The 24,579-nt window shown below is 43.3% G+C and overlaps 1 protein-coding gene across 14 annotated transcripts in view; it reads right to left on the bottom strand.

The window, feature by feature from the left end:
* Window positions 1–16,926, bottom strand: part of lgals3b (lectin, galactoside binding soluble 3b) — a 28,800-nt gene extending 11,874 nt beyond the window's left edge. The window contains exons 1-6 of one of the 14 annotated variants that reach the window (XM_078562651.1): window positions 16,847–16,910; window positions 13,333–13,356; window positions 13,061–13,072; window positions 11,093–11,240; window positions 10,758–11,053; window positions 4,554–4,642 (exon numbers count right to left, since the gene is read on the bottom strand). In XM_078562651.1, the coding sequence (XP_078418777.1) occupies window positions 4,554–4,642; window positions 10,758–11,053; window positions 11,093–11,240; window positions 13,061–13,072; window positions 13,333–13,356; window positions 16,847–16,849 (572 nt within the window). In that variant the 5' untranslated portion in view covers window positions 16,850–16,910. Of the gene's footprint in view, window positions 1–4,553; window positions 4,643–10,757; window positions 11,054–11,092; window positions 11,241–12,808; window positions 12,970–13,060; window positions 13,073–13,332; window positions 13,357–16,846 lie in introns of those variants that run through there. The other 13 variants (XM_078562654.1, XM_078562656.1, XM_078562657.1 and 10 more) reach the window with 13 other exon arrangements.
* Window positions 16,927–24,579: the final 7,653 nt, after the last annotated feature.

Raw genomic sequence — 24,579 nt, 5'->3', positions numbered from 1 at the left:
GAGAAAAGCTTTTCATTTGCAGATATTAATAGAGCAAAAGGCAGCTTCATTGGAACTACAGCAGACTCCAAATAAAAAGTGGCATGGGTCTAGTCAGTGCCTCTACCTCCTTTGAAGTACAGACAGCAGCTCTGCTGGCAAAAGGGGAGACAATAAACAACACTAAAATGGGGGTGGGGGGCTGACTTTTGGATCTTTCTAGATGGATGAACGTCCATGGGTAAAAAGATCTTAGTCATTGAGTACAATCAGCACAGAAGGCCATTCGGCCCATCTTGACTATGCTGGCTCTCTGCAACAGCCACTCAGATAGTCTCGCTCCCCTGCCTTCTCCCCTTAGCCCAGCAAATTTTCTCCTCAGATAATTATCCAATTCCCTTTTGAAAGTCACAATTGAACCTGCCTCCACCACACTCTCAGGCAGTGCATTCCAGGACCTAATCGCTCACTGAGTAAAATTGTTTTCCCTCATGTAGCCTTTGGTTCTTTTGCCATTCAAATCACTGTCTCCTGGTTCTTGACCCTTCGCCAATGGGAACAGTTTCTCCCCATTTATTCTATCTAGGCCAGGCTTGTCCACACAGCGGCCATGGGCCAGATTGTGGCCTATGAAGTCCTGCCACATGACACTTAAAGCCACTGTTCAAAATGCAGGTAAGATGGGGAGGGCGAGATTGGCTGGGAGGGGATGGCAAGTGAGAGAGAGAGAGCCAGCGCAAGCGACCAAGCGACAGCCAGTGCATGACAGCCAGCACCAGCGAGTGAGCGCCAGCCAGAGAGAGAGAGAGGGCCAGCCAGAGAGAGAGAGAGACACAGAAAGAGAGACAGATGGAGTGTGGTGCCCGAGAGAGAGTGCGGGTCCTTGGCTCTCCTGGCTTTCCCCCGGGGTCTACACACTCTCTCGGCACTGTCCCCCGGCTCTGTCTCCCAGCACGCACTCGCATTCGGGCACCATGAGGCCTCAGGCTGCGCTCCAGGTCTTTCTTCCCCACTTTTCACATTTTTTTAATAAAATTATCAATTTATTGCTTTGACTTTTTTTTTTACTTAGCAAGTTGTTTTTTCCCCCCCCCCCACTGCTTTCTTTTTGAAATTCATGTTTAATGTTGTGCCAAACATTATCTTTCCAAAATTTGCTCATCAGCCCCTAGTGAGAAAAAAATTGAAATGTGGCTTTCCACACGAAAAGGTTGGACAAGCCTGGTCTGGACCACCTCATGATCTTGAGAACCACTACCAACTCTCCCCTCAACCTTCCCTTTTTTAAAAACTGAACATACTCAGCATTGCCTATCAATCATGTAACTGAAGTCCCTCACCCCACCGAGCCACTCTCGTGAATTTTTTTGGACCCACTCCAATGCCTCTGCAGCCTTTCTAAACTGTGGTGCACAGCAGGGATCAAAGGAATTTCTTCTCCCCCACCACCCCCACCGGTAAGGACAGTTTTTGAAAAGTTTTCGAGGGCTACTTTTTGATTTTTCAGGGGCTCTTTGAAGGTTAAGCATATCTAAAGATTTAAGTAGAAACCCCCCAAACTATTCTCGAAGCAGGAGTTTGCAAACTCGCTCTATGCCATTATTAAAGGATATTTAAGAAACAAGAGACTTGTGCCGGGCAAAGAGCCAAGAATCCAATAACAATTAAGCAGTTTTCCCTAACCACCACACCCCCACCCCAAACTCCCCTCCCCACTCATCGTCCTCCTCTAGTGGCTAATATTAAAGCAAACTCAAGGGAGGTTGGGGTCTTCTGGGCTCCCAACTTTTTCTACACATCAGAACATTTAAAAATAGAAAACATATGCACGGCCACTTAAAAAAAGCTTGTACACAGACAGACACTTCTATAGCAGAAACATTTAGGGGAACAAAAAAAAACTGGATTTCCCCCAAAATATTTTTTCCTTCCTCTACCCCAGATCTCTCTACTTTAAACTTTACTCACAAAATAATTTATTGGACAAATATATGAGGAAAAACACCTTCGAAATTATTATTTTTTTGCTAATTAAGTGATTGTTGTTCCAGCCGTAATTTGCAGCCTTGAAAGCTAGGCCCACATGGAGAGTTTTAGAAGGAAAAATTAAGACAAAAAAAATGTTGGGGGATCATATAATAAATAAAATAAGCTCTAAGAGTGAAAGTGAGCACTGTTACCTGGCCCCTCTTTCCCTCTCACTTTCTCTCACCCTGAAAGGCCTCCTCTCCTCAATTCCCCCTCTCTTCCTCAGTGTCTCTCTCTGTCTCCCTCACATTCCCTGTCTCTCTCAGACACAGCTGGAGCTGCTTTACCTGCACTGGATCACCACCATCTTAGCCTCCCGCTCTCCAGATCCACCAGTGGCAGTGTCGAGACCCCGATTCTCTTTCCTTTCACTTTTATTTTGAAATAGGAAGGCTGTTGTTGTAACTGGGAGAGTGGTGGGGAGCGAGCTGTTTAATTTATAAATAATTTAAAAATAATAATACCTCAGTACATCTTCTGTGGTGGTTGCCAGAAACACACCCTCCCCCACATCAAAAAAAAACCACATAACTCAATTTTAAAAAATAAATAATTCCAAAGCAAGGAAAAGGAAATGTCAACTATCATTTAATGATTGCCAAGGTCTGAATGGCGGGTTGCCTCAAATCCTTTAAAAAGTTCCTGGATGAGCACTTGGCAGGTCATAACATTCAAGGCTATGGGCCAAGTGCTGGTAAATGGGATTAGGTAGGTAGGTCAGGTGTTTCTCACGTGTCGGTGCAGACTCGATGGGCCGAAGAGCCTCTTCCGCACTGTGATTCTGTCTGAGGTTCTGCTCTAAGGAATTCTTTTCACCTCTTGCGCTCTCTTCAACTCACAGAAGAGGTTTTTATTGATTTTAATTCTCCTGTCTCTCCCATGCTTGCTGCTCTAGCCCGTCCAATCACAGGGCACTCCCTCCCACCCCCACCCAACCATAGACTCTGTCTCTGGAGGAACAGCGAGAGAGGGAGGGAGAGAACCTGCGATTGAAGGAGTCGAAGCACGAGCATGGCTGAGACAAAAATCTATGATTGGAGGAGCAGCTACTCACAGATTCTGTCTCTCTCACCTTGCTGCTACTCTAATCATAAGTCTGCATCATTTTCCTGTCCTCAACGAGACGCCTGCAATTGTTCAGCTCCTTCTGGACTACGAAAGGAACCACAATGTAAGATAATATGTATGGCAACGAGCTTTCTGGAATTTTTCGCTCCTAGCTTTGATTTTTCATAGGTTAATTGTGAGATTTTGAGGGCAAATTTGCCTGCAGCCCCCATGTACTTTGAACACTAATGTCCAGAATTGGACAGAATACTCCAGTTGAGGCTGAACAGTGTTTTAACAAAGTTCACCTTAACATCCTTTGTACTCTATACCCCTATTTATAAATCCCAGGATCTTGTGTGCCTTATTAATGATTTTTCCAACCTACCCTGCCACCATCAATGATTTTTGTACATAAACCTCCAGGTCTCTCTGTACCTACCTGGTGATCTGGTGTACGTATTGTGAAATGTATAAAGTTATATACTTGCACTGATCTCAGCTTCTTAATTGTTTTTGCATAAGCTTAGCAGTGGATGTGGGAGAAAATATCCAAAATGCCAAATCATGGAATATAGGAAAGACAGCTAAAAAATGGTTAATATCTGACACTAATCAACAAAAAATTGTTTTCCCAGTGTAGTAGCTTCCCGAAACTGCTATCCACAATTCATGCTATTCTCTCATATCACTTTCAGGATTTGATAGCCACCATTGGACCAGTCATTCTACTGATCAGTGGGAACACAAATCCAGAGCTAAGAATTCCAGGGTCCTTGTTCACTGCCAAAGTATAGCAGAGTAAAATTCCCAGATGCCTGCAGGTGTAGATGCTGTTCCCAATTGTGGAAATTGGGTTAGTTCCTTGATCAGGCCAGATGCATTAACAGTAGACATACTTCAGTGACTCTTTGCCTGATGGAGGCTCACAATGTTGCAGTGTTGCCATGCCACCAGCCATGGAGGGAAGGCCCAGGTAGGGCCTATGGACAGCAAGTCATTTTTCAATCTGTCATGCAGGAATCAACAAGGAATTTTATTGCAGGCAATCAACCCTTCCAGTATTGAAGGCCTCTGGCAGTCAAAGTTTTGTGGCTTTCCCTGGGGCCTCATACAAGTCCTTATGATGTGTTCATGGCCCAATCCGCTGGAAAATGGCAGGACAAAAAACAGGTAGAATCCGGTTTCCACACAATTTTCCAATCCTACAGTTAGCAATCCATCCCACTACTTCCCAGGGCCCAATTAGAACTTTAGGACTGGTGTTCAAGCTCACATATCAAGAATGGCCATGTGAATGAAGAAGCAGGGGACCACAAATGCACTCTAACAAAAATAAGCATCTCAGTGGTGGAAAATAAGACCGTTTAGCCCTCATGTTCTGTAATATTATGTGGATGGCAAACAATTGACTAATATCCTTGCATAAGGTGTAAGTGTAAATAAAGGGTGCAATATTAAATAAATATTAATAAGGTTTCATCCACATCAAAACTTACTGGTCGATATTCATTTTGACAGTTCCCAATATCTTGATAATTTTCTGTGGCGCCCAACCTCCTGGGGTGGCAAGATCATAAGGTAGAGACTGTAAATATCAAATAAAATCAAGGGTTATGAGTTGGAAATATAAAGATATGCCAATAGCTGTGCCATCAATATCCCATTTACACTGCAGAACCTCCAGTTTCAGAGTGTGCCAAATTTATCTCATTTATACGCCAGGTTATATTCAGACACTAACAACAAAAGCCAATGTATGTTAGAGCTTTTATCAGTTTGGCTTCTCAGATTCCTTTACATTGAGGGAAGGTGCATACACATTGGCTAGGTTTAGCAAGTGTCTCATGGGTGGACAAGTGGTCCCAGTGTGTCATTTATCCAAGATAAAATGAAACTCCAGATGCAAGCAGAATTCCTCTCCCCACTTTCCAGTAATAAACTGACTCATCCCTCATGTATAGCTTCAGTCATCCTACCGTCTCACTCCCTTGTGACCATTACTCATGTATAAGCCCTGATACGGAGATTTCATGGTGCAATGGGTAGTGTCCCTGACTCTGAGCTAGAAGCTTTGGGTTCACATCCCATTCCAAGACTTGATGGCCAAGGAAGGTGCATTCATAACACATACAAACAGGTTGAGTATCAAGCTGTAAATCCTTCCAAAATATGCCGATGGTAGGCGGTAAGAGTGGGAGAGATTCCTGGTCAGCCATGTGACCATCACCATCCATAGCTCCAAGCTACACCATGCATATGGAAGCAGTAGCCATGCCAACCTGGACTCCTTGGGAGGGGCGATGGGGATCAGAATGGTACCAGCAGCCTGGGGTTCAATTCCTCTTCCGGTTGAAGTGGATTTGGGACCTGCCTCCTTGCCCTACCTGTGGTGGAGATCATGGCGCTGTGGGTCAGACTGCCTTCAGACAGGAGCTAAAGAAGAAGCCTTGATAGCTAGAGAGTTAGTCAAGTGCACAGACTGGCAATTCCAACACAAGAGAGTCCAATAAAATTAGTTCCATTTTCTCAAGGGGCTTCTCATAACTATAGTTTACCCATATAATGGGTGAACCTGTGATGTACACTCTTAGTGGCCTGGATTTTGCTGTAAAAAGAACAGTGAGGCTAACAGCACTCACCATTACTGAAGTGTAAATCAGACTGCAACAAACAGCGGCTGCATATGCTCAGTTAAACGTGAAAAATCAGGAAGTTGCAGTCAGTTTCCCTGCTCCTCCAGAAGCTGCACCGTATGGTTATCTCACTGAGGCACTTGGCATTGGAATACATGGGACAGCGTGAAGTTGCTGTACTTGCAACGTGAAAGAAAATTTAAAATTATGGCATGCCTATTCCAGTGTAAGTGATTGTGTAAAGTATAATAAGTCTTAATTACTGCTAAACAACCTCTATTACAATAGTGACTACACTTCAAAAGTGCTTCATTGGCTGTGAAGAGTTTTGGGACATCCTGTGGCCTTGAAAGGTGCTTTAGAAGTGCAAGTCTCTTCTTTGGTACTGAATATGAACTTTTACAAGTCTGGAATATCATTCTTTCCTTACATCAAACTTCTTCTTTCAAAGAATGATAGTATGGAACTCGCTACAACAGGGTGTGGTTGAAGCGCATAGTATGGATACATTCAAGGGGAAGCTAGACAAGCATTTGAGGGAGAAGGGTATAGATGGTTAGGATGGTAGATTTAGATGTGAGAAGATGGGAGGAGGCTGGAGTGGAGAATAAACGCCAGCATGGACTGATTGGGCTGAATGGCCTGTTTCCGCACCAAATATCCTATGTATTTGTTCAGGTTTTAATTACTGTTGGACTTAAAAACATTTTTTCAAAACATTTCATTTCTGTCTCTTCATCCAATCTTTCTTTCCCTCTTTTACTTTCTATACCTGATTTGACATTGAATTCAATATTCTGACTATTCCTGGTTCAGGCACTTTGTTGATCATTTCACAATTCCTCAGTCTGACTGGTTAAGGAGATACTCAGTTGTTTGCACTGTTCACACAGGTCCCAGGTTCCCTGGAGAGGATGCTGCACTGAATTGGCTCTCTAATTACTGTACATTCCAGTGAAAAATTCCAAAGGAAGTCTGTGGGCAAGTGCAAGTGTTCATTCACCACCTCAAATATGTTACCGCCTCTTAGCTCTACAAGCAGCTCTTCCAAAACTTTCTGTTCAAAATCCTTCCATCCAGTTCCAACCACACGGCAGACAAGACTGTCTGGCCGAAGACATGAATGGCATCCTCAGATACTGATCATACAGCATGACTGTCTAGAAACCTCCCAACAGCCTCTCCTTTGCTGTCCAGTCCCATGGGATTGTTCCTGTTATGGTTTCACTCCTACTTCTCTAATGATTTATCTTCTTGCCTCTTTACTGTCACCTATAATTTTCCCAAGGGTCTACTTTTGGTTACCCCCTTTCTCCTCCACATGCTGCCCCTCAGCAATGGTAAGTTTCCATATGTATGCCAATGACGCAGCCAATGGTAAAGGATGAGTTGTTCACATTCCAGAGGGAAACTTGAAACAGGTGTCATAACCCATTTTTGCGATTTGTATGTTTCAAGATGCAGGCTTTGAATTCAGTAGCAGTAAGACCACTGAGTCTCAAGAGGTTTTTTATAAAACTAAATTAAACATTTATTAATACAAGAAAAATTATATATAATACTTATGTCTACAAAATTACTATTAAAATCCCCTAATTAATCTGACTCTCAGTTACACCTCCATTAAGGCAACAGTGAAACTCAGGTTTAAAAAGATCCCAGGCAAAGCACATTTGACCTTACAAATTCAAAATGAGGTTTCTTGCAGACACAGCTGCAGACATATAAAGGCTGGTTAGATTTTAAATGCCTCTGCTTTACATACACACACACAAACTCCTTTCTGTTTATACCAAGGTTTCCCTTTGAATGTAAATTTTCCATTGTATCCTTGGCTTTCAATGTCACATCTTCGAACAATGACATTCTCATCCCACTAATTATATTAGTAACATAAACACATTGCTTGGCATCTCCCAGCCGGGTGCAAGATTTTACTCCCGCTCTTGAATGCTTTATTCAACAAATGCAAATTTACACTTTACCTTTTAACTTCCTTACGTTTATCTAATTAACATCTCAAATCTACTATTCATCAAAGCACCCAGACGAGCTGGCTTTAATCCAAATAAGACACACGCACACACATACATACACATACATAGACAGGCACCACTAAACACTATTTTAAAAAATAATTTCCAATAACATTATAAACATTAATCTCTTGATGACACACCCAAATTGACCTGACCTCATAGCCATCTCTGAAGACCAGACAAAATTCCAAAGTTTTTGAGTCAGCCCCTGCTATTTTGTCGATGTCTCCATCATACCTTGTCACAGTCATTCACTCAGGCTAAACCTGACTGTGCAACCCAGGACATTGTATTCAACCCAAAACTACACTTTATCCATCACCAATTCTGCTCATTCCCATCTGTGCAACACTGCCTACTTCTACCCTTACCCTAATGCTGAAACCCTAATCCACAGAACTGTCACCTCTTGAGGAAATTTCTTCAATGTTGAGTTTATTGGCCTTCAATCCTCCATCAACTCTAATTTATATAAACTCAGCCACCGTAACCTGTTTGCACACTCAGCACCCTTTTCTTTGGAGAGGTAAAGAAATTCACTACTCCCCAACACACTGCAATTAAAATCCTTGTCATTCCATTCTTTGTTCCACCCAAGCTTTTACAACCTTCACCAGCCTCTTCCCCTCTTGCATCTTCTCATCTTTGAACTCTGATCCTTTGTGAAGCCCAAGCTCCCTTCACCCCAGCACTGATGGCACAACCCTAATCTGGAATTCTCCTTTCTGCCTCTCCCTCTCTTCAGGTACCATGCACTAAGAGGGCATTGGTGACCATGGACCTCCATGTCAATCTTGCTCTGGAGTCATGGGTTATCTTCTAACATTATTGTCTATCTGCGTTGGTGGTACATTCATCCAGCTGTCGAGGCTCTTTAGAAAGATCATTCTTTGTCTGGCTCGATCTCTTTTACCACTAATCTTTCCAAAAGCATCAGACTTTCTAAATCATGGCCAGGATATTTTGGATGGCGGGGGCTCTCGCCCCACCACCTGAAGAGTCGGCAGGGAACACATCCCCGCCGATACTGCAGGCAGGACTTCCACCCCTCACTCAGGAGGAAATCCTGCCTTAGAGTGCTGCCACTCAATCTGATTGGCCAGCAGATCTCCAGTCCCCCCTCACAACCCGAGGTGTAAAGCCGATCATTTTTGGGCTTCCCCCACACCTGGAAAATCCTCCTGTCAGTCTAAAAATTGAGGCTGGGTGGGAAATGGCCTGTAAGTGATCAATAATTGGCTACTTAAAGGCCTCAATTGGGGCAAGGGCAAGCGGCCAGTCCAAGGCCTCACTCGCTCAAGCGTAAAATCTCTGAGAGGTCGGGGTGGACCGGAACCCAGCAGGAAGCCCATCCATCCTATTTCAAGATCCCCTCGCTGGCCCCCCCGACTCACTACCTAAAATCCTGCCAGCAGGGGACCATGTAATTCAGACCCGTGATTTCTTATTACGTGCCCAAAATTTTTCCTGATCTTGGTCAGCAGAATTCTTTTGATTTTTCAGATTTTCCTAGCGCCTCTTCATTGGTAGTGTGACTTGTCCAAGATATCTTCATTATTCACCTCAAAAGCCACAACTCTGCAGCCTCAATTCTTCTCTGCATTGCTTCACTGATTGTCCAACATTTGCTTCTGTATGTGAAAATTGGTGTCATGTAACATTCCAGAATTCTCAGCTTTGTTTTCATGGCCAATTTTGAGTTGATCATAATCTTTTTCATTTTTTGAAATGCATCTTTAGCCATTCCAATCCTTCGTCTTATTTCTTGGTCACGCTTTCCGTCCAATGTTAACAAACTTCCTAGGTAACAAAATGTGTCTTCCAGTGTGACTGTTTCATTCTTCACTGTGATCTTACATTCTGACTTTCTTTTTTGGACACTACTAGACATTTTATTTTCTTACAATTTATGCTCGACCCTTTCTCCTGACTTTTACTCGCCACCCTATCTAAAATCTTTTGAGTTTCTCTTCAGAGTCGGCAATAAGAATGGTATCATCGGCACATCTCATAGTATTAAAGTTGCAACCTCCAACTAATAATCCAGGAAGGTTTGCAATCTCTCCAAGAATATTTTCACGATACAAATTGAATAAATCTGGGGAGAAAACACAGCCCTGTCTGACTCCTTTTTGAATCTTCAGAAAATCACTTAGATTGTTCTCAACTTTAATGGCTGCAGTTTGCTCCATAGAAACATAGAAAATAGGAGCAGCAGTAGGCCAATCAGCCCTTCGAGTCTGCTCCACCATTCAATATCATGGTTGATCCTCTATCTCAACTCCACACTCCCGCTCTCTCCCCATACCCCTTGACTCCTTTAGTGTCCAGAAATCTATTTCCTTCTTAAATATATTCAGTGACTTGGCCTCCACAGCCTTCTCTGGTAGAGAATTCTATAGGTTCATCACCCTCTGAGTGAAGAAGTGTCTCCTCAACTTAGTCCTAAATGGCCTACCCCATATCCTAAGACTGTGACCCCTTGTTCTAGATTGCACAGCCAGGGGAAAATATCTTCTCCACATCCAGTCCGTGCAGCTGCGTCAGAATTTTATACACTTAATAAAGATTTCTTATCACTCTAAGATCTTTGCCATTGAGGTCAAGGGCCTCTAACATGCTCATCAGTTCTTCAGGTTTCACCTCATCAAGTGCCTTATATGGTCAATAAAATCTCTCCATCCGCATTTTAGAATCTTCTTAAAATACATTTTCAACTCAGCTTTCAGCTACTTTTCCTAACCCTCTTATCACTTATTGATTTAATTCCCCCTATCAACTGTGTGAAGTTTCTTGTGATGTTTTCTGTGTTAAAGGCACTACCTAAATACAAATTATTACGATAGTAAGACCAAGAGAATGGAACAAAAATTTGATCCATATACAAGACATAGCTACAAAACTGCATAAGATTAAAACATTGGAGATTTAAGGATTCTCAAATGTAGCTCATGCTAAAGCACATTCTACCATTTGTTGAATACATAACATGCATTGTTCATTTACTTAAAAGAAGACCAATGCTTACCAATGCCGCGCTTCCTTGGCCAGGTTGATTCGGGACTCCAGGTGAACCAAAAGAAGCAGGCATAGGTGGAGCATATGGGCCTGGCTGTCCAGGCCAAGGTCCAGATTGTCCAGGCCAAGGGCCAGGTTGTCCAGGCCAAGTGCCAGGCTGTCCAGGCTGCCCAGGCCAAGGTCCAGGTTGCCCAGGCCAAGGTCCAGGTTGCCCAGGCCAAGGTCCAGGTTGTGCAGGCCAAGATCCAGGTTGCGCAGGCCAAGGCCCAGGTTGTCCAGGCCAAGGCCCAGGTTGTCCAGGCCCAGGTTGTCCAGGCCCAAGTTGTCCAGGCCCAGGTTGTCCAGGCCCAGGCTGTCCAGGCCCAGGCTGTCCAGGCCCAGGCTGTCCAGGCCAAGATCCAGGCTGTGGGGTCGGCCATCCTGGTTGTGAAGTTTTACCATCAGATTTTAATTTGTCAGCACTGGAAGGATCAGGACCCAAAGCATCTTCCAACTAAAAAAAGATATATACATATATATTATACATGTGTGGTTTAAAGCTGACTATAGCATAGAAAAAGTTTAAATATTGTAATATAAATGCATAAAGATGGTTGAAGCTTTTATGGTGTTGGGGGAGGAAAAGGGAATCAACTTTTTTAGCACTAATATTTGAAAAATCTACCATGAGATTCAGAAGTGCCATCAAGTAAAAAACTCGCCCAATCCCATTTCATTTTAGGACACTGTCCATTAGTGCATTTAGCCACACAGACCAGCAAGATTCTAGGTTTGATCCCTTTCTGTGGGAAGAGAGGTGATCTCATCTAAGCAACAGGTAGGACACTACAGTTCACCCAAGCCTAAGATGGGAAAAAAACAAGAACAACCAAGTTTCCTGTTTCCATGAACATGACAAAGTGCACATATGTTGACATTGGGCAAGGAAGGGATTCGGGTTCGCTCTTGGTTTCCATTTTTGATTACCATATAGCGTGTGTACCAGTTTTCAATCCCTCATACTTGGGATGTAGCTTAGGATAAGATAATCCCCTTCATGATTTCAAAAGCTCCATTCAGTATTTCGCAGTTAAAGAAATGCCGACCATCAGAAAAAAGCTGGCAAACTGCCTGAAAATAAAAAAAGACCTCCATGAGCTAGCTCTTAAGAGCAGGAGCTTAATGGGCTGACATTTACCACCACCTTTCCCCTCAGCCACCCTTTCCCCACCAAAACCCCTGCAATGCTGTCCGTTCACTCTCGTGGGGACTTGAAGACTAGTGGATTCTTGAGAAGGCTTACAATTTTTGGGAGGGGGGTGGCTGGGCTGGTGAATGACAATAGGCTTCTCTAAGGTGAGTGTGGGAAGGAAGACTGACATCAAGGATTGGATGACCAGGCTACACTGAAGCAACCCGAATGAGAAAAAAAAGAGACCCCGTGTGTGCAGGTAAAAAATTAATAATGTTTGTGCGAGAGATAGAAGGAGAAAGAAAAAGAGGGAATGGACATGCGAGTAAAGATCAAAATTCTATGCTCCAATATCTCTGAACATGCCGAGTTAAATGTAGTATTTAATTACAAATAAGGCAATTAGTTTCTGATTATCAAAGAAAAATGAACAGAATCAGTAATAGAAACTGATAAACACTGGTAAAGACCTCAAAATCCCAAGTCACCATAGCAGAATTTGATAAAAAATATTGAAATGATCATAACAAACCAGATAGGGTCTCTCCTTGACACAAGCATTAAATCATGTACAGTCTACTTGCAATGTAACACAGATCTGGTTTGCTACTCCTCTGTAGCTCATTCTGGTCAACAGAGTCAGTACTCCCAACCCCACCCCACATTCCCGTCTATTCTAGAATGTCCAATGCTGCTTGATTCTTGTGAGTTCCAATCTCCCACTATCATCTGGCACAACAATTTTTTTGTCAAATTTCCCATATGAGCAATAGGACACCTTTCAGTGGATCACAGATTTTTTTGGTGCCAGGTAGTATTGAGGATGAGGTGGGGTGGGGTGTGGTGAGGGGAAGAAAGCAACATACAAGAGGTAGCCTGCCAATACTCACAGCTGGAATGATCACGATGGAGCACAGTGGAAGGCAGAGAAAAAGTGCACAAAAATTGAAGGAAAAAACAAAGGGCATAACTTCAGATTTAATCACTGGTGAATAACAAACATTTTATTTCAAAATTCCCAAAATAAAATTCCACAATATGGGAAATTCTAAATCTGCATGAATATCAATTGATAACGCTTTGTGTTTTTTGAAGTTTTACTTGTTCTTTGATTTGGCAGAAACCTACACATATATACTTACAGATAATTCATCCTGAAAAAGAAAGAGAGGACATGTTAAAATGAATTTTTGCAACCAAGAAACAAATTCTAAATTTTGGAATTGAGCCAAAACACAAATAGAAGGTTACAAATGTAAAACACTGAGCTAATGACGCCTAGACATTGAATAAATATGCAAGTTACCAGGGCATAGTTTGTTTCAACTGCTCATTTTCAAGGGGGTGTTGGGGGAAGAGGAGGAGAAGGGAGACAAACTGTACTGGAATTTAACAACCATTAATAATTTGTTACCTGGAACATTCCATTATCTTGAACCTAGTTTAAGAGAGAGAGAGAGGGAGCAAGAGAGGGAGAAAAGTAACAATAAAGGGAAAGAGAGAGAGGGGAAAAGAAAGTATTAAGCACTTCAAGTAATTTACAGCACAGGTTGCAAGTCTGCCACTTTACTGCTAAATATGAGAAATATGAAGATGAAGATTTAAGAATCTGTTAAAGGTAATTCCTGTCTGACTAACTTGATTGAATTCTTTGAGATAACAGAGAAGGTTGATCAAGGTAATGCTGTAGATGTATATATGGACTTTTGGAAGACATCCAACTAAGTGCCACAGGAGGCTTATTAAGAAGGTGGAAGCCCATAGAACTACTAAGGGGAGAATAATAGTATGAATATAAAATTGGCTCAGCGACATAAGAAAAGGATGATGGCAGATGGATGTTTTTCACACCAAGGTGGTTCAGAGTGGTGCTCCCCAAAGGTCAGTTTTGGGTCCATTACTCTTGACAATTTCTATAAATGACTTAGATTCTGGTGTTGAAAACAGTATTTCTAAAGTTTGCAGCTATGAAATGAAATTTGACGAATGGTAGATCATGATCAGAATAGCGATAGATTTCAGGATGACATAGCCAAGATAGTCAAATGGATAGAAACATCTGCATTGAAATCCATCTGCCATAAGTGTGAAATGATACAAAAACAGAAAATGCTGGAAAAACCCAGCAGGTCTAACAGCATCTGTGGAGGGAAAAAAAAAAGTTAATGTTTCGAGTCCGTTTGACTCTGCTTCAGAGATCTGAAGAAGAGTCATACGGACTCGAAACGTTAACTCTGTTTTTTTTTCTCTGCACAGACTCTGTTAGACCTGCTGGGTTTTTCCAGCATTTTCTGTTTTTGTTCCAGATTTCCAGCATCTGCAGTATTTTGCTTTTAGCTTAGTGTGAAATGATACACTTTGGGACGACTAATTTGGAAAGATAGTTTAAAATAAAAAGCTCAACTTTGTTAAGCCTAGATGATCCAAGAGATCTTGGTTTATGCACATCCTTAAAGGTGGCAGGGCAAGTTGTTAAGGCTGTTAAAAAGCATATGAATTACTTGTGTTTATGTAGAAGAATTGTATCTAAAAGCAAAGAACTTACAAGAACATAACAAAAACATAAGTAGGAGCAAGAGTAGACAATTAGGTACCTCAAGCCTGTTCTGCCATTAAATACAATGATGACTGATCTTCTGCCTCAACTCCACTTTCCCCATATTCTTTGATTCACTCAGAGACAAAACTCTATCTATCTCAGCTCTTAAACATACTGAAAAATGAAGCATCCACAACCCTCAGGGATAGAGAATTACAAAGATTCATAACCATCTGAGTGAAGAAGGTTTCTCCTCTTCTAATCTTAAATGATCAACCCCTTATCCTGAAACTATGTCCCCATATTCCAGATTCCACAGCCAGGGGAAATAACAATCTCAATGTCCACGCTGTCAAGCCCCTTCAGAATCTCAATAAATTACTGGTTAAGCCCACGGAGAATAGTGGACAATTCTGGGCATCACACTTCAGGAAAGCTATCAGATAAGGAGGAGGTTTACTAAGATGTTACTGGGGATGAGAGGTTAGAAAAATTAGGACTGTTCTCCTTGGAATGGAGAAGGTTAGCTGACAATAATAGGGATTTTCAGGACAGAGAGGTTTTGAGAGTGTAAGTTGAGGGGGAGGGGGAATTTCTCTGGTGAGTGGATTGATAACTAGAGGTTATGGATTCAAAATAATTGAAAATAGGTCTGGAGGGGAGAGAGGAGAATTTGTTTTCACTTAGCATTATTAGAATCTGGAATGCTTTTACCTGAAAAGGTGCTGGAAGCTGATTTTACAAATGATTTTAAAAGCAAGCTAGACATTTATTTAACGATGAGGAACTTGCACAGAGACGGGCAAAAAGCAGTATGTGGGACTAAGCACAACCGTTCTTTCAAAGGGCCAGCACAGGCATGATGGGTCAAATTGCTTCCTTCTGAGCTGTAAAACTATGAAAGATTTTGCATCATAAAGCACTTCTATACTGCTCGTAGTGCAAGTTTGCTGCAGAAAATTATACAAAATTGGATTGAATTAAACGAGTGTCAAACATTCCTGCAGAACTTGAAACGCTGGACCTAACCAGTGTCTGATAAAAGGAGTTATTTCACAAAAGGTTACGTAGTTTTGCCTGCCTTTAACTTTGCTGGAATGCAGGTAGGACCAGATTGCTAGAATGGGTGGGTAACAAGTATCACTATAAACATCAACCCGTATATGTCAGTAAAACTGCACTGCTCCAAGTGGTTTGTGGTTAACTTTCCCATAATGATAATTAATAATAGCAACTGTGGAAACCGCCCAATCATGTAAGAATGTGGTTTTATAGAGACATAAACTGTAGCTACTATCTTATACAAAAGGCAACAAGTTTATTAGAAGCTCCCGGCACCCCAAAAAAACCAGAGTCAGGGCAAACTACTGCATTTAGTTTCAGCAGCATGATCCATTTGTGATACCAGAAGGTAGCTTCAAAACGACATTTGTTCAAGATGAGGCATGTGGGGTAATGATGCAGATTTTTTTTGTAATGCTTGTTGTTCTGGTTGACTTACTTGAATTCAAAATAAAGCATGTGGTGAAAAAAATGGTGTTACTGTTGATGGGAGTATTTTTAGTATATTATTCACCTGCACCTTTCTGAGTTTATATTTTAAAAATGCCTTGTGGGATAAATCCCTATAAAACTATGGCCCTGGACCACCACTTAGATTTAGCACTTCAAAGTAATGATTTATAATAACAACCTTCAGCTTAGAACCAAAACACTGGTAATTAAAGTGAAAAAAAAAACACTGCTAAAAACACTCAAAGAAACATCAGCTCCAGACTTGAAATATAAATTAACTAATCTGTTTCCCCACAGATGCTGTCTGACTGTTGTCACTATTTTATTTCACATATTCACCAGCTGCAATATTTGCTTTTGCAGCCTTATTGGGAAATCCATATCCTCCCAACCTTCGGCCTCAAACTTGTCAGTGAAATCTCCAACTCATTTCCTACCTTTACAACAACGGTGACTATACCCTAAAAGAACTTAATTGGCTGTCGAGTACTTTGGGACATCCTGAAATTGTGAACGGTGCGAATAGAAATGCACTTTTTTTAAAAAAAAGAAAAGATATATAGAGGCGACCTCAGGCACGGCCATAAAACCGAGGGAGGGAGAGGCCAGACTCTGTCAAACTGCCCTCACCTCGTGAAACGTTTGAAAACACGGAGGTCAGTTCAATCTAACACCACAAGGCAGGTTCTAACATTTCTTATAAGCAAAGAACTGCGGATGCTGGAAATCCGAAACAGAACCAGAAATACCTGGAAAAACTGCTGAAGGGTCATGAGGACTCGAGACGTCAACTGTGTCCCTCTCCGCCGATACTGCCAGACCCGCCGAGTTTTTCCAGGTGTTTCTGTTTCTGCTTTTGTCTAACATTTCTTACCATGATTCTGCTGAGGGCGACGGAGAAGAAACTCTGAAAGGAGAAAGGGACGAGTTTTACCAAATGGCGACAAGAGGGAGGGAGTGACTTGAGGGAAGGAGTGACTTGAGGGAGGGACTTGAGGGAAGGAGTGACTTGAGGGAGGGACTTGAGGGAAGGAGTGACGAGGGAGGAGGAGCCCGCCCCGGAAAGGCAGCGAAAGTTGGAGCGCCCGGTTTCCCAGCGAGACGGATCCGGATAAAATCCCGGAGCTGCTCAACTCTTCAACTTCAAACTACATCCGAAAGCTGCCCTGGTTCAGTCAGCGGCCCGATTCCCCTTCGCTCCCCGACCCCAATCCCGCTTTAACTCCCCCGGTAGCTGAGCCGGATCCTGGTGAAACTTCGTGATCTGTTGTTTGAGGGGTTTTTCTACAAACTCCGCTCCTGTGAATGTCATTGCGACACCTTTTCCCCGGCGGCGGCGGCGGCTGCAGTCCTCAGTTTAGACTTGCCCTTTTTTTTTAAGAAGTAAACGCCACAAAATTGTGGTGGAAGCGCCTTCGAAACGAGCCCCACCCTGGCCCCAGCAAGTCTAATATAACCTGATAAACCGAGGGCTTCTCCCCCCACGCCCCCCCAGGAATCTTCCGGCCCCCTCCCAAGTGAATGGGCGCTCGAGGCGGGGCTGGAAAATTCATCATTTTTTAGTGTTGTATTAATTGGAAATATCCAGGATTTGTGAGGATTTATAACTTGGAATTACTGTATGATGGAAGGGCAGAGGTGCCATCAAACATTGGAGGTGCAGCAACATCTGCCGCTTTACAGGGGGATGCAGTGGTTTTTGTCCCAGGTTCATCCTGATCGGTTCTGTGACACAGGAGTCTGTGCTCTACGGGCTGTTCCCAGGGTCACACACTGAGACAAACATCAACTACGGTGGGAGGATCATCAACTGGGTGAAAGACGCTCTTTGGTCTGCCCGAAATTTATTGGTCTTCTAGTGCTAAGAGTTGTCCCCAACCGAGTGTTGCAGACTGGCACATTCCAAAGTCCAGGACTACGTGCTGAGGGATGCACTAAAGCTTGGGGTAGCCACTGCAAAGGCACAATGGGGAAAGCTCGCTATCTAAGACCTTTCAGCCATAGTGCACCGAGGGATTGGGAATTGTGTAGGCCTCTCTTGAGCTCTCGGGCTGTATGACTCATTTAATGTATGTAGTGAATATTACATCAGAGTGCAACATGATCTATGTCGACAATTTAAATACCATTGCACTATCTGTTATGACAATTTTGAAATGCCTGTAATGTTCCTTTGATTGTATTGAAGCACCTCAGGGTGCGACATGATCTATGTAGAAAACTTGAATATTATTGCACTTTTTGTGACAGCCATTTTGAAATGTTTTGTAATGTTCTTTCAGATATTTTATGAATAAAGTATATTTTTGCAAAAAAAAGGCTTCCATCCATCCAGATTTAGTTACATTCTTTTAACAAAACCTAGACTCCTAGACTCTGCATTGAATCATTTATGTTATAACAGAGAGACAAACCATTTGGCCTATGAAGTTTTTTCTACTGCTGAGCCACTTAGTCTAATATAATTCACTTGCTCACTCCCATCGACTTTAATGCTCCACTTTTTCAGGTAAATACTTAAATACCTTTTTGAAAGAATTTATGAATTCTGCTTCAATTAAGTTTGTAGCAGGAGATCCCACATTCTAAGCACTCTGAATAATTATTTTTTAATTTATCCTCTAATACTTCTTGTGACAGTCTTTAAATTTGTGCCATCTTACAGCTTGTATGATGGAAGGGCAGAAACAATCTACCTTTTCTTACCGTAAACCTTCTTAAATTTGAAAATTATCAGGTCACACTTTAACCTTCAAAACTTCACAGCAAAACCTCCTAACTTCTTAATTCTCAACTTCAAGCAGTACAACATTTTCACATAATTTTGACTTTGTGCTGTAGTGTAAAATTGGTATTAATTGTATATTACTTGTGTTTAATTGTATGAAGGTAGTGGGCATTAACAAGGATTCACTTGAGCCTCTATAAACAGACACAAACTGAAACTGTGGTAGTTGGGTTAGGAAGCGTATGCTTGTAATGTGTAACTCTGTAAATAAAGGCTGCATTTGCTGTCACTGCAGATGCAGAGGGTGCACTCACCAGCATGCAGTCACAGTGCCTGTGATGTCACTGCCAGCAATGCCATAGGTAGCTGTCTGCATCAAAGAATAAGATCATCCGTAATATTGAACATGATAAAGATATTTTAACAAGTGCAGCACCAATGAAATGTGTTTCTTCAAATTTTCTCCGACGTGCAGAGACTTAAATGATATGTGCTCTCAATCTGACAGCCTAATACCGCAGTTAAGGATTGCAATTTTCACAATATTGATTCCCAAAACACCAATTAAAAATCCTTGGATCGGATGTAATAAACTTGTGATTTGACCTCGCTGCCTCGCTAGCTCTCCCACTCGCTGCTTCGCTTGCCACCTCGCTTGTTGCCTCACTGCCCACTCCACTCCTGACCCCTCGCCTCATTCTGCTTGCCGCCCTGCTCTCTTGTTGCTTATTGTTCACAGCAACTGAGGCAGCGATGGTCAGGAGAGAAGTGGGTGAGCGAGGCGGCCAAGTTGTGGGAGCTGGGCGGCAAGCTAAGTGCCAAATGGAGCTGAGAGCAAAGCGATGAGAGAGGCAGCAAGGGGTCAGGAATGGGGCGGTGAACAGGAGGCAGGAAGTGGCTGCCGAGCGTTCAATGTGCCCACAACAATGCGTCAGCAGTGAGGGAAACCGTGTTTGCGCCGGCAGGTGGAGTGGGTGCTGACTTCCTATTCCCATTTAGTGTCAGGAGATTTTTTTTAATTCATGGGATGTGAGCTTCGCTGGCTGGGCCAGCATTAATTGCCCATCCCTAGTTTCCCTTGAGAAGGTGGTGGTGGGCTGCCTTCTTGAACTGCTGCAGTCCATGTGGTGTAGGTACATCCACAGTGCTGTTAGGAAAGGAGTTCCAGGATTTTGACCCAGCGATAGTGAAGGAACAACGATATATTTCCGAGTCAGGATGGCAAGTGACTTTGAGGGGAACTTCTAGGTGGTGGTTTTCCCATCTATCTGCTGCCCTTGTCCTTCTAGATAGTAGTAGTCGTGGGTTTGGAAGGTGCTGTCGAAGGAGCCTTTATGAATTCCTGCAGTGCATCTTGTAGATGGTACACACTGCTGCTACTATGCATCGGTGGTGGAGGAGGTGAATGTTTATGGATATGGTGCAAATCAAGTGGGCTGCTTTGTCCTGGGTGGTGTCAAGCTTCTTGAGTGTTATGGGAGCCGCACTCATCCAGGCAAGTGCAGATCCCACAACACTCCTGTATTCCATCACACTCCTGACTTGTGCCTTGTAGATGGTGGACAGGCTTTGGGGAGTCAGAAGGTGAGTTGCTTGTTGCACTGTTCCTAGCTTCTGACCTGCTCTTGTAGCCACAATATTTATATGGCTAGTCCATTTCAGTTTCTGATCAATGGTAACCCCCATAGTTGATAGTGGGGGTTCAGTAATGGGAATGCCATTGAACATCAAGGGGCGATGGTTGGATTCTCTCTTGTTGGAGATGGTCATTGCCTGGCACTTGTGTGGTGCGAATGTTACTTGCCACTTGTCAGCCCAAGCCTGGATATTGTCCAAGTCTTTCTGCACTTGGATATGGACATTGCTTCAGTATCTGAGGAGTCGCGAATAGTGCTGAACATTGTGCAGTCATCAGCGGACATCCCCATTTCTGACCTTATGATGGAAGGAAGGTCATTGATGAAGCAGCTGAAGGTGGCTGGGCTTGGGACATTACCCTGAGGAACTCCTACAGTGGTAAATAAATATAAAATTGTGTAAAGATTGGCCCCAGTTTTATCCTTCACCTATTAACTTCAATGGAAATAAAACTGGGGGATATGTAAAATAGGCTGTCTGATTCACCATCATCCATTTTACATTAGAGCATAAAGTCAAAATTGCCCCTACAACTCTCTCAGCTAATGGTATTCTTTGCAACTAGAGTTGCAACATGTTCAAAATATGACACAGCAAGGAGAAGTGGCTCAGGATATGAATAGAGTTAAGGTAGACTGAGAGCAATTACATGCATATATTAAACGTTAAATTCAATAATGAATAATTATTATTCTTTGATATATTCGTTCATGGGATGTAGGCGTCACTGGCTAGGCCAGCATTTCTTGCCCATTCTTAATTGCCCTTAAGAAGGTTGTGGTGCACTGCCTTCTTGAACTGCTGCAATCCATGTGGTGTAGTAACACCAACAGTGCTGTTAGGAAGGGAGTTCCAGGTTTTTGACCCAGAACAGCGATATAGTTCCAAGTCAGGGTGGTGTGTGACTTGGAGGGGAACTTGCAGGTGTTGGTGTTCCCAACTAGGTGGTAGAGGTCACCGGTTTGGAAGGTGCTGGCAATGGAGCCTTGGTGACTTGTTGCAGTGCATCTTGTAGATGGTACATACTGCTGCCACTATGCGTCAGTGGTGGAGGAATTAGATGTTGAAGGTGGCGGATGGGGTGCCAATCAGCGGGCTGCTTTGTCCTGGATGTTGTCGAGTTTCTTGAGTGTTGTTGGGGGTGCACAGATCCAGGCAAATGGAGAGTACTCCATCACACTCCTGACTTGTGTCTTGTAGATGGTGGTCAGGCTTTGGGGAGTCAGGAGATGATTTATTCTTCACAGAATTCCCAGCCTCTGACCTGCTCTTGTTGCCACAGTATTTATATGGCTGGTCCAATGCAGTTTCTGGTCAATGGTAACCTTCCAGTTTGTTGATAGTGGGGGATTCAGTGATGGTAATGCCATTGAATGTCAAGGGGAGATGGTTAGAGTCTCTCTTGTTGGAAATGGTCACTGCCTGGCACTTGTGTGGTGCAAATGTCATTTGCCACTTATCAACCCAAGCCTGAATATCATCCAGGTGTTGCTGCTTATGGACATGGACCGCTTCAGTATCTAAGGAGTCCTGAATGGTGCTGATCATTATGCAGTCAGCCACAAACATCCTCACTTCTGACCTAACGATGGAGGGAAGTTCATTGATGAAGCAGCTGAAGGTGGTTGGGCCAAGGACACTACCCTGAGGAACTCCTGCAGTGATGTCCTGGGACTGAGGTGATTGACCTCCAACAACGACAACCATCTTCCTTTGTGCTAGGTATGACTCCAACCAGTGGAGAGTTTCCCCCTTGATTCCCATTGACTTCAATTTTGCTTCTTGATGCCACACACAGTTAAATGCAGCCCTGATGTGGAGGGCAGCCTCTATCAACTCAACTCTTGAGTTCAGCTCTTTTGTTCATGTTTGGACCAAAGTTGAAATGAGGTCAGGAGCTGAGTGGTCCTGGCAGAACCAAATTGAGCGTCAGGGCACAGTTTATTGCTGAGTAAGTGCCGTTTGACAGCACTGTTCACAGCACTTTCCATCACTTTGCTGATGATCGACAGTAGACTGATGGGGAGGTAATTGGCTGAGTTGGATTTGTCCTGCTTTTTGTGGACAGGGCCTACCTGGACAATTTTTCACATTGCCGGGTAGATGCCTGTGTTGTAGCTGTACTGGAACAGCTTGGCTAGGGGCATGACTAGTTCTGCAGCACAAGCCTTCAGTACTATTGCTGGAATGTTGTCAAGGCCCGTAGCCTTCGTAGTACCCAGTGCCTTCAGCTGTTTCTTGATATCATGTGGAGTGAATCAAATTGGCTGAAGACTGGTATCTGTGACGCTGGGGTCCTCCAGAGGAGGCCAAAATGGATTATCCACTCAGCACCTCTGACTGAAGATTGCTGCAAATGCCTCATCTTTTGCACTGATGTGCTGGGCTCCCCTCATCATTGAGGATGGGGATATTTGTTGAGCCTCCTCCTCCAGTTAGTTGTTGAATTGTCCACCACCATCATGATTGGTTGTGGCAGGACTGCAGAGCTTAGATCTGATCTGTTCGTTGTGGGATCGCTTAGCTCTGTCTATCGCATGCTGCTTCCTCTGTTTGGCATACAAGTGGTCCTATGTTGTAGCTTCACCAGGTTGACGCCTCATTTTTAGACATACCAGGTGCTGCTCCTGGCATGCCCTCCTGCACTCCTCATTGAACTAGGTTGATCCCTTGGCTTGATGGTAATGGTAGAGTGGGGGGATATGCCGGGCCATGAGGTTACAGATTGTGTTCAAATACAATTCTGCTGCTGCTGATGGCCCACAGTGCCTCATGGATGCCCAGTCTTGAGTTGCTAGATCTGTTTGAAATCTATCCCATTTAGCATGGTGGTGGTGCCACACAACACAATGGAAGGTATCCTCAATGTGAAGACGAGACTTCGTCTCCTCAAGGACTGTGCGGTGGTCACTCCTACCAATAATATTATGGACAGATGCATTTGCGACGGATAGGTGGATGAGTGGGTTTTTCTCTCTTTTTGGTTCCTTCACCACCTGCCAAAGACCCAGGCTAGCAGCAATGTCCTTTAGAAGGCAGCCAGCTCGGTCAGTCGTGGTGCTATCAAGCCACTCTTGTCCTGCATCCGGAGTGCATTCTGTGTCCTTGCTACCTTCAGTGCTTCTTCCAAGTGTTGTTCAACATGAAGGAGTACTGATTCATCAGCTGAGGGGGGAACAGCAAGAGAGTTCCTTGCCCTGATGCCATAAGACTCCATTGGTCCAGAGTCAAGGTCGTGAACTCCCAGGTCAACTCCCTTCTGACTGTGTATCACTGTGCCATCATGTATGTGCCAGTGGAACAGGACATAACAAGGGATAGTGGTGATGGTGTCTGGGACATTGTCTGTAAGGTATGATTCCATCAGTATGACTATGTCATGCTGTTGATTGACTAGTCTGTGAGATAGCTCTCCCAATTTTGGCACAAGCCCCTGGATGTTAGGGAGGATGACTTTGCAGGGTCAACAGCACTGGGTGTTTCCTGTGCCTAGGTCAATGCCACGTGGTCCTTTTAGATTTCGTAGCAGTTTGATGCAACTGAGTGGCTTGCAAGTCCATTTAAGAGGGTAAGAATCAACCACATTGCTGTGAATCTGGAGTCACATGCAGGCCAAACCAGGTAAGGACAGGGAGGACATTAGTGAACCAGATGGGTTTTTACAACAATGATTTTGTGGTCATCATTAGACTAGCTTTTAATTCCCAATTTATTAATTGAATTCAAAGTCCACCAGCTACCCCTGTCTCCAGAGCATTAGCCTGGGTCTCTGGATTGCTAGGTCCAGTGACATTACCACTGCACCACTACTACCACCAATTCCCCTAATAGCTGGAGTACCTACGTGAATAAATACCATTGAAAAGTTGTGAGATGCTGCTGGTTGAACAAATGTACATCTTAAAGCGAATCTCTCATATTTCAGCAATTCTAACAAGCGTTGGTTTCTGCTACTTTGGTGAAAAGTTGCCAAGTCCGCAAAGATATGAAGTGCTTTTCTCAAATGAGCACTTTATTTTAGCCCATGCACATTTTGAGAGGCTGACAGGATCACTTTACAATGGATTATGATTTCAGTATCAAGTGTGCAATCAACATATGATCAGAGCAGACAACTTGTCACTGGAAATGTATCTGGTGAGTTATGACTGGTAAATTTAATAAAGGAGTGTTCAAAAAGCTCATCTGACTGAAGTACTTACTGGTAATTTTAATGAACAAGTTGGAACACTAAAACCTAT

Source organism: Cetorhinus maximus, chromosome 18 (assembly GCF_964194155.1).
Source record: "Cetorhinus maximus chromosome 18, sCetMax3.hap1.1, whole genome shotgun sequence".
In the NCBI taxonomy this organism is placed as follows: Eukaryota; Metazoa; Chordata; class Chondrichthyes; order Lamniformes; family Cetorhinidae; genus Cetorhinus; species Cetorhinus maximus.
This window is presented reverse-complemented; position numbering and strand designations above follow the sequence as displayed.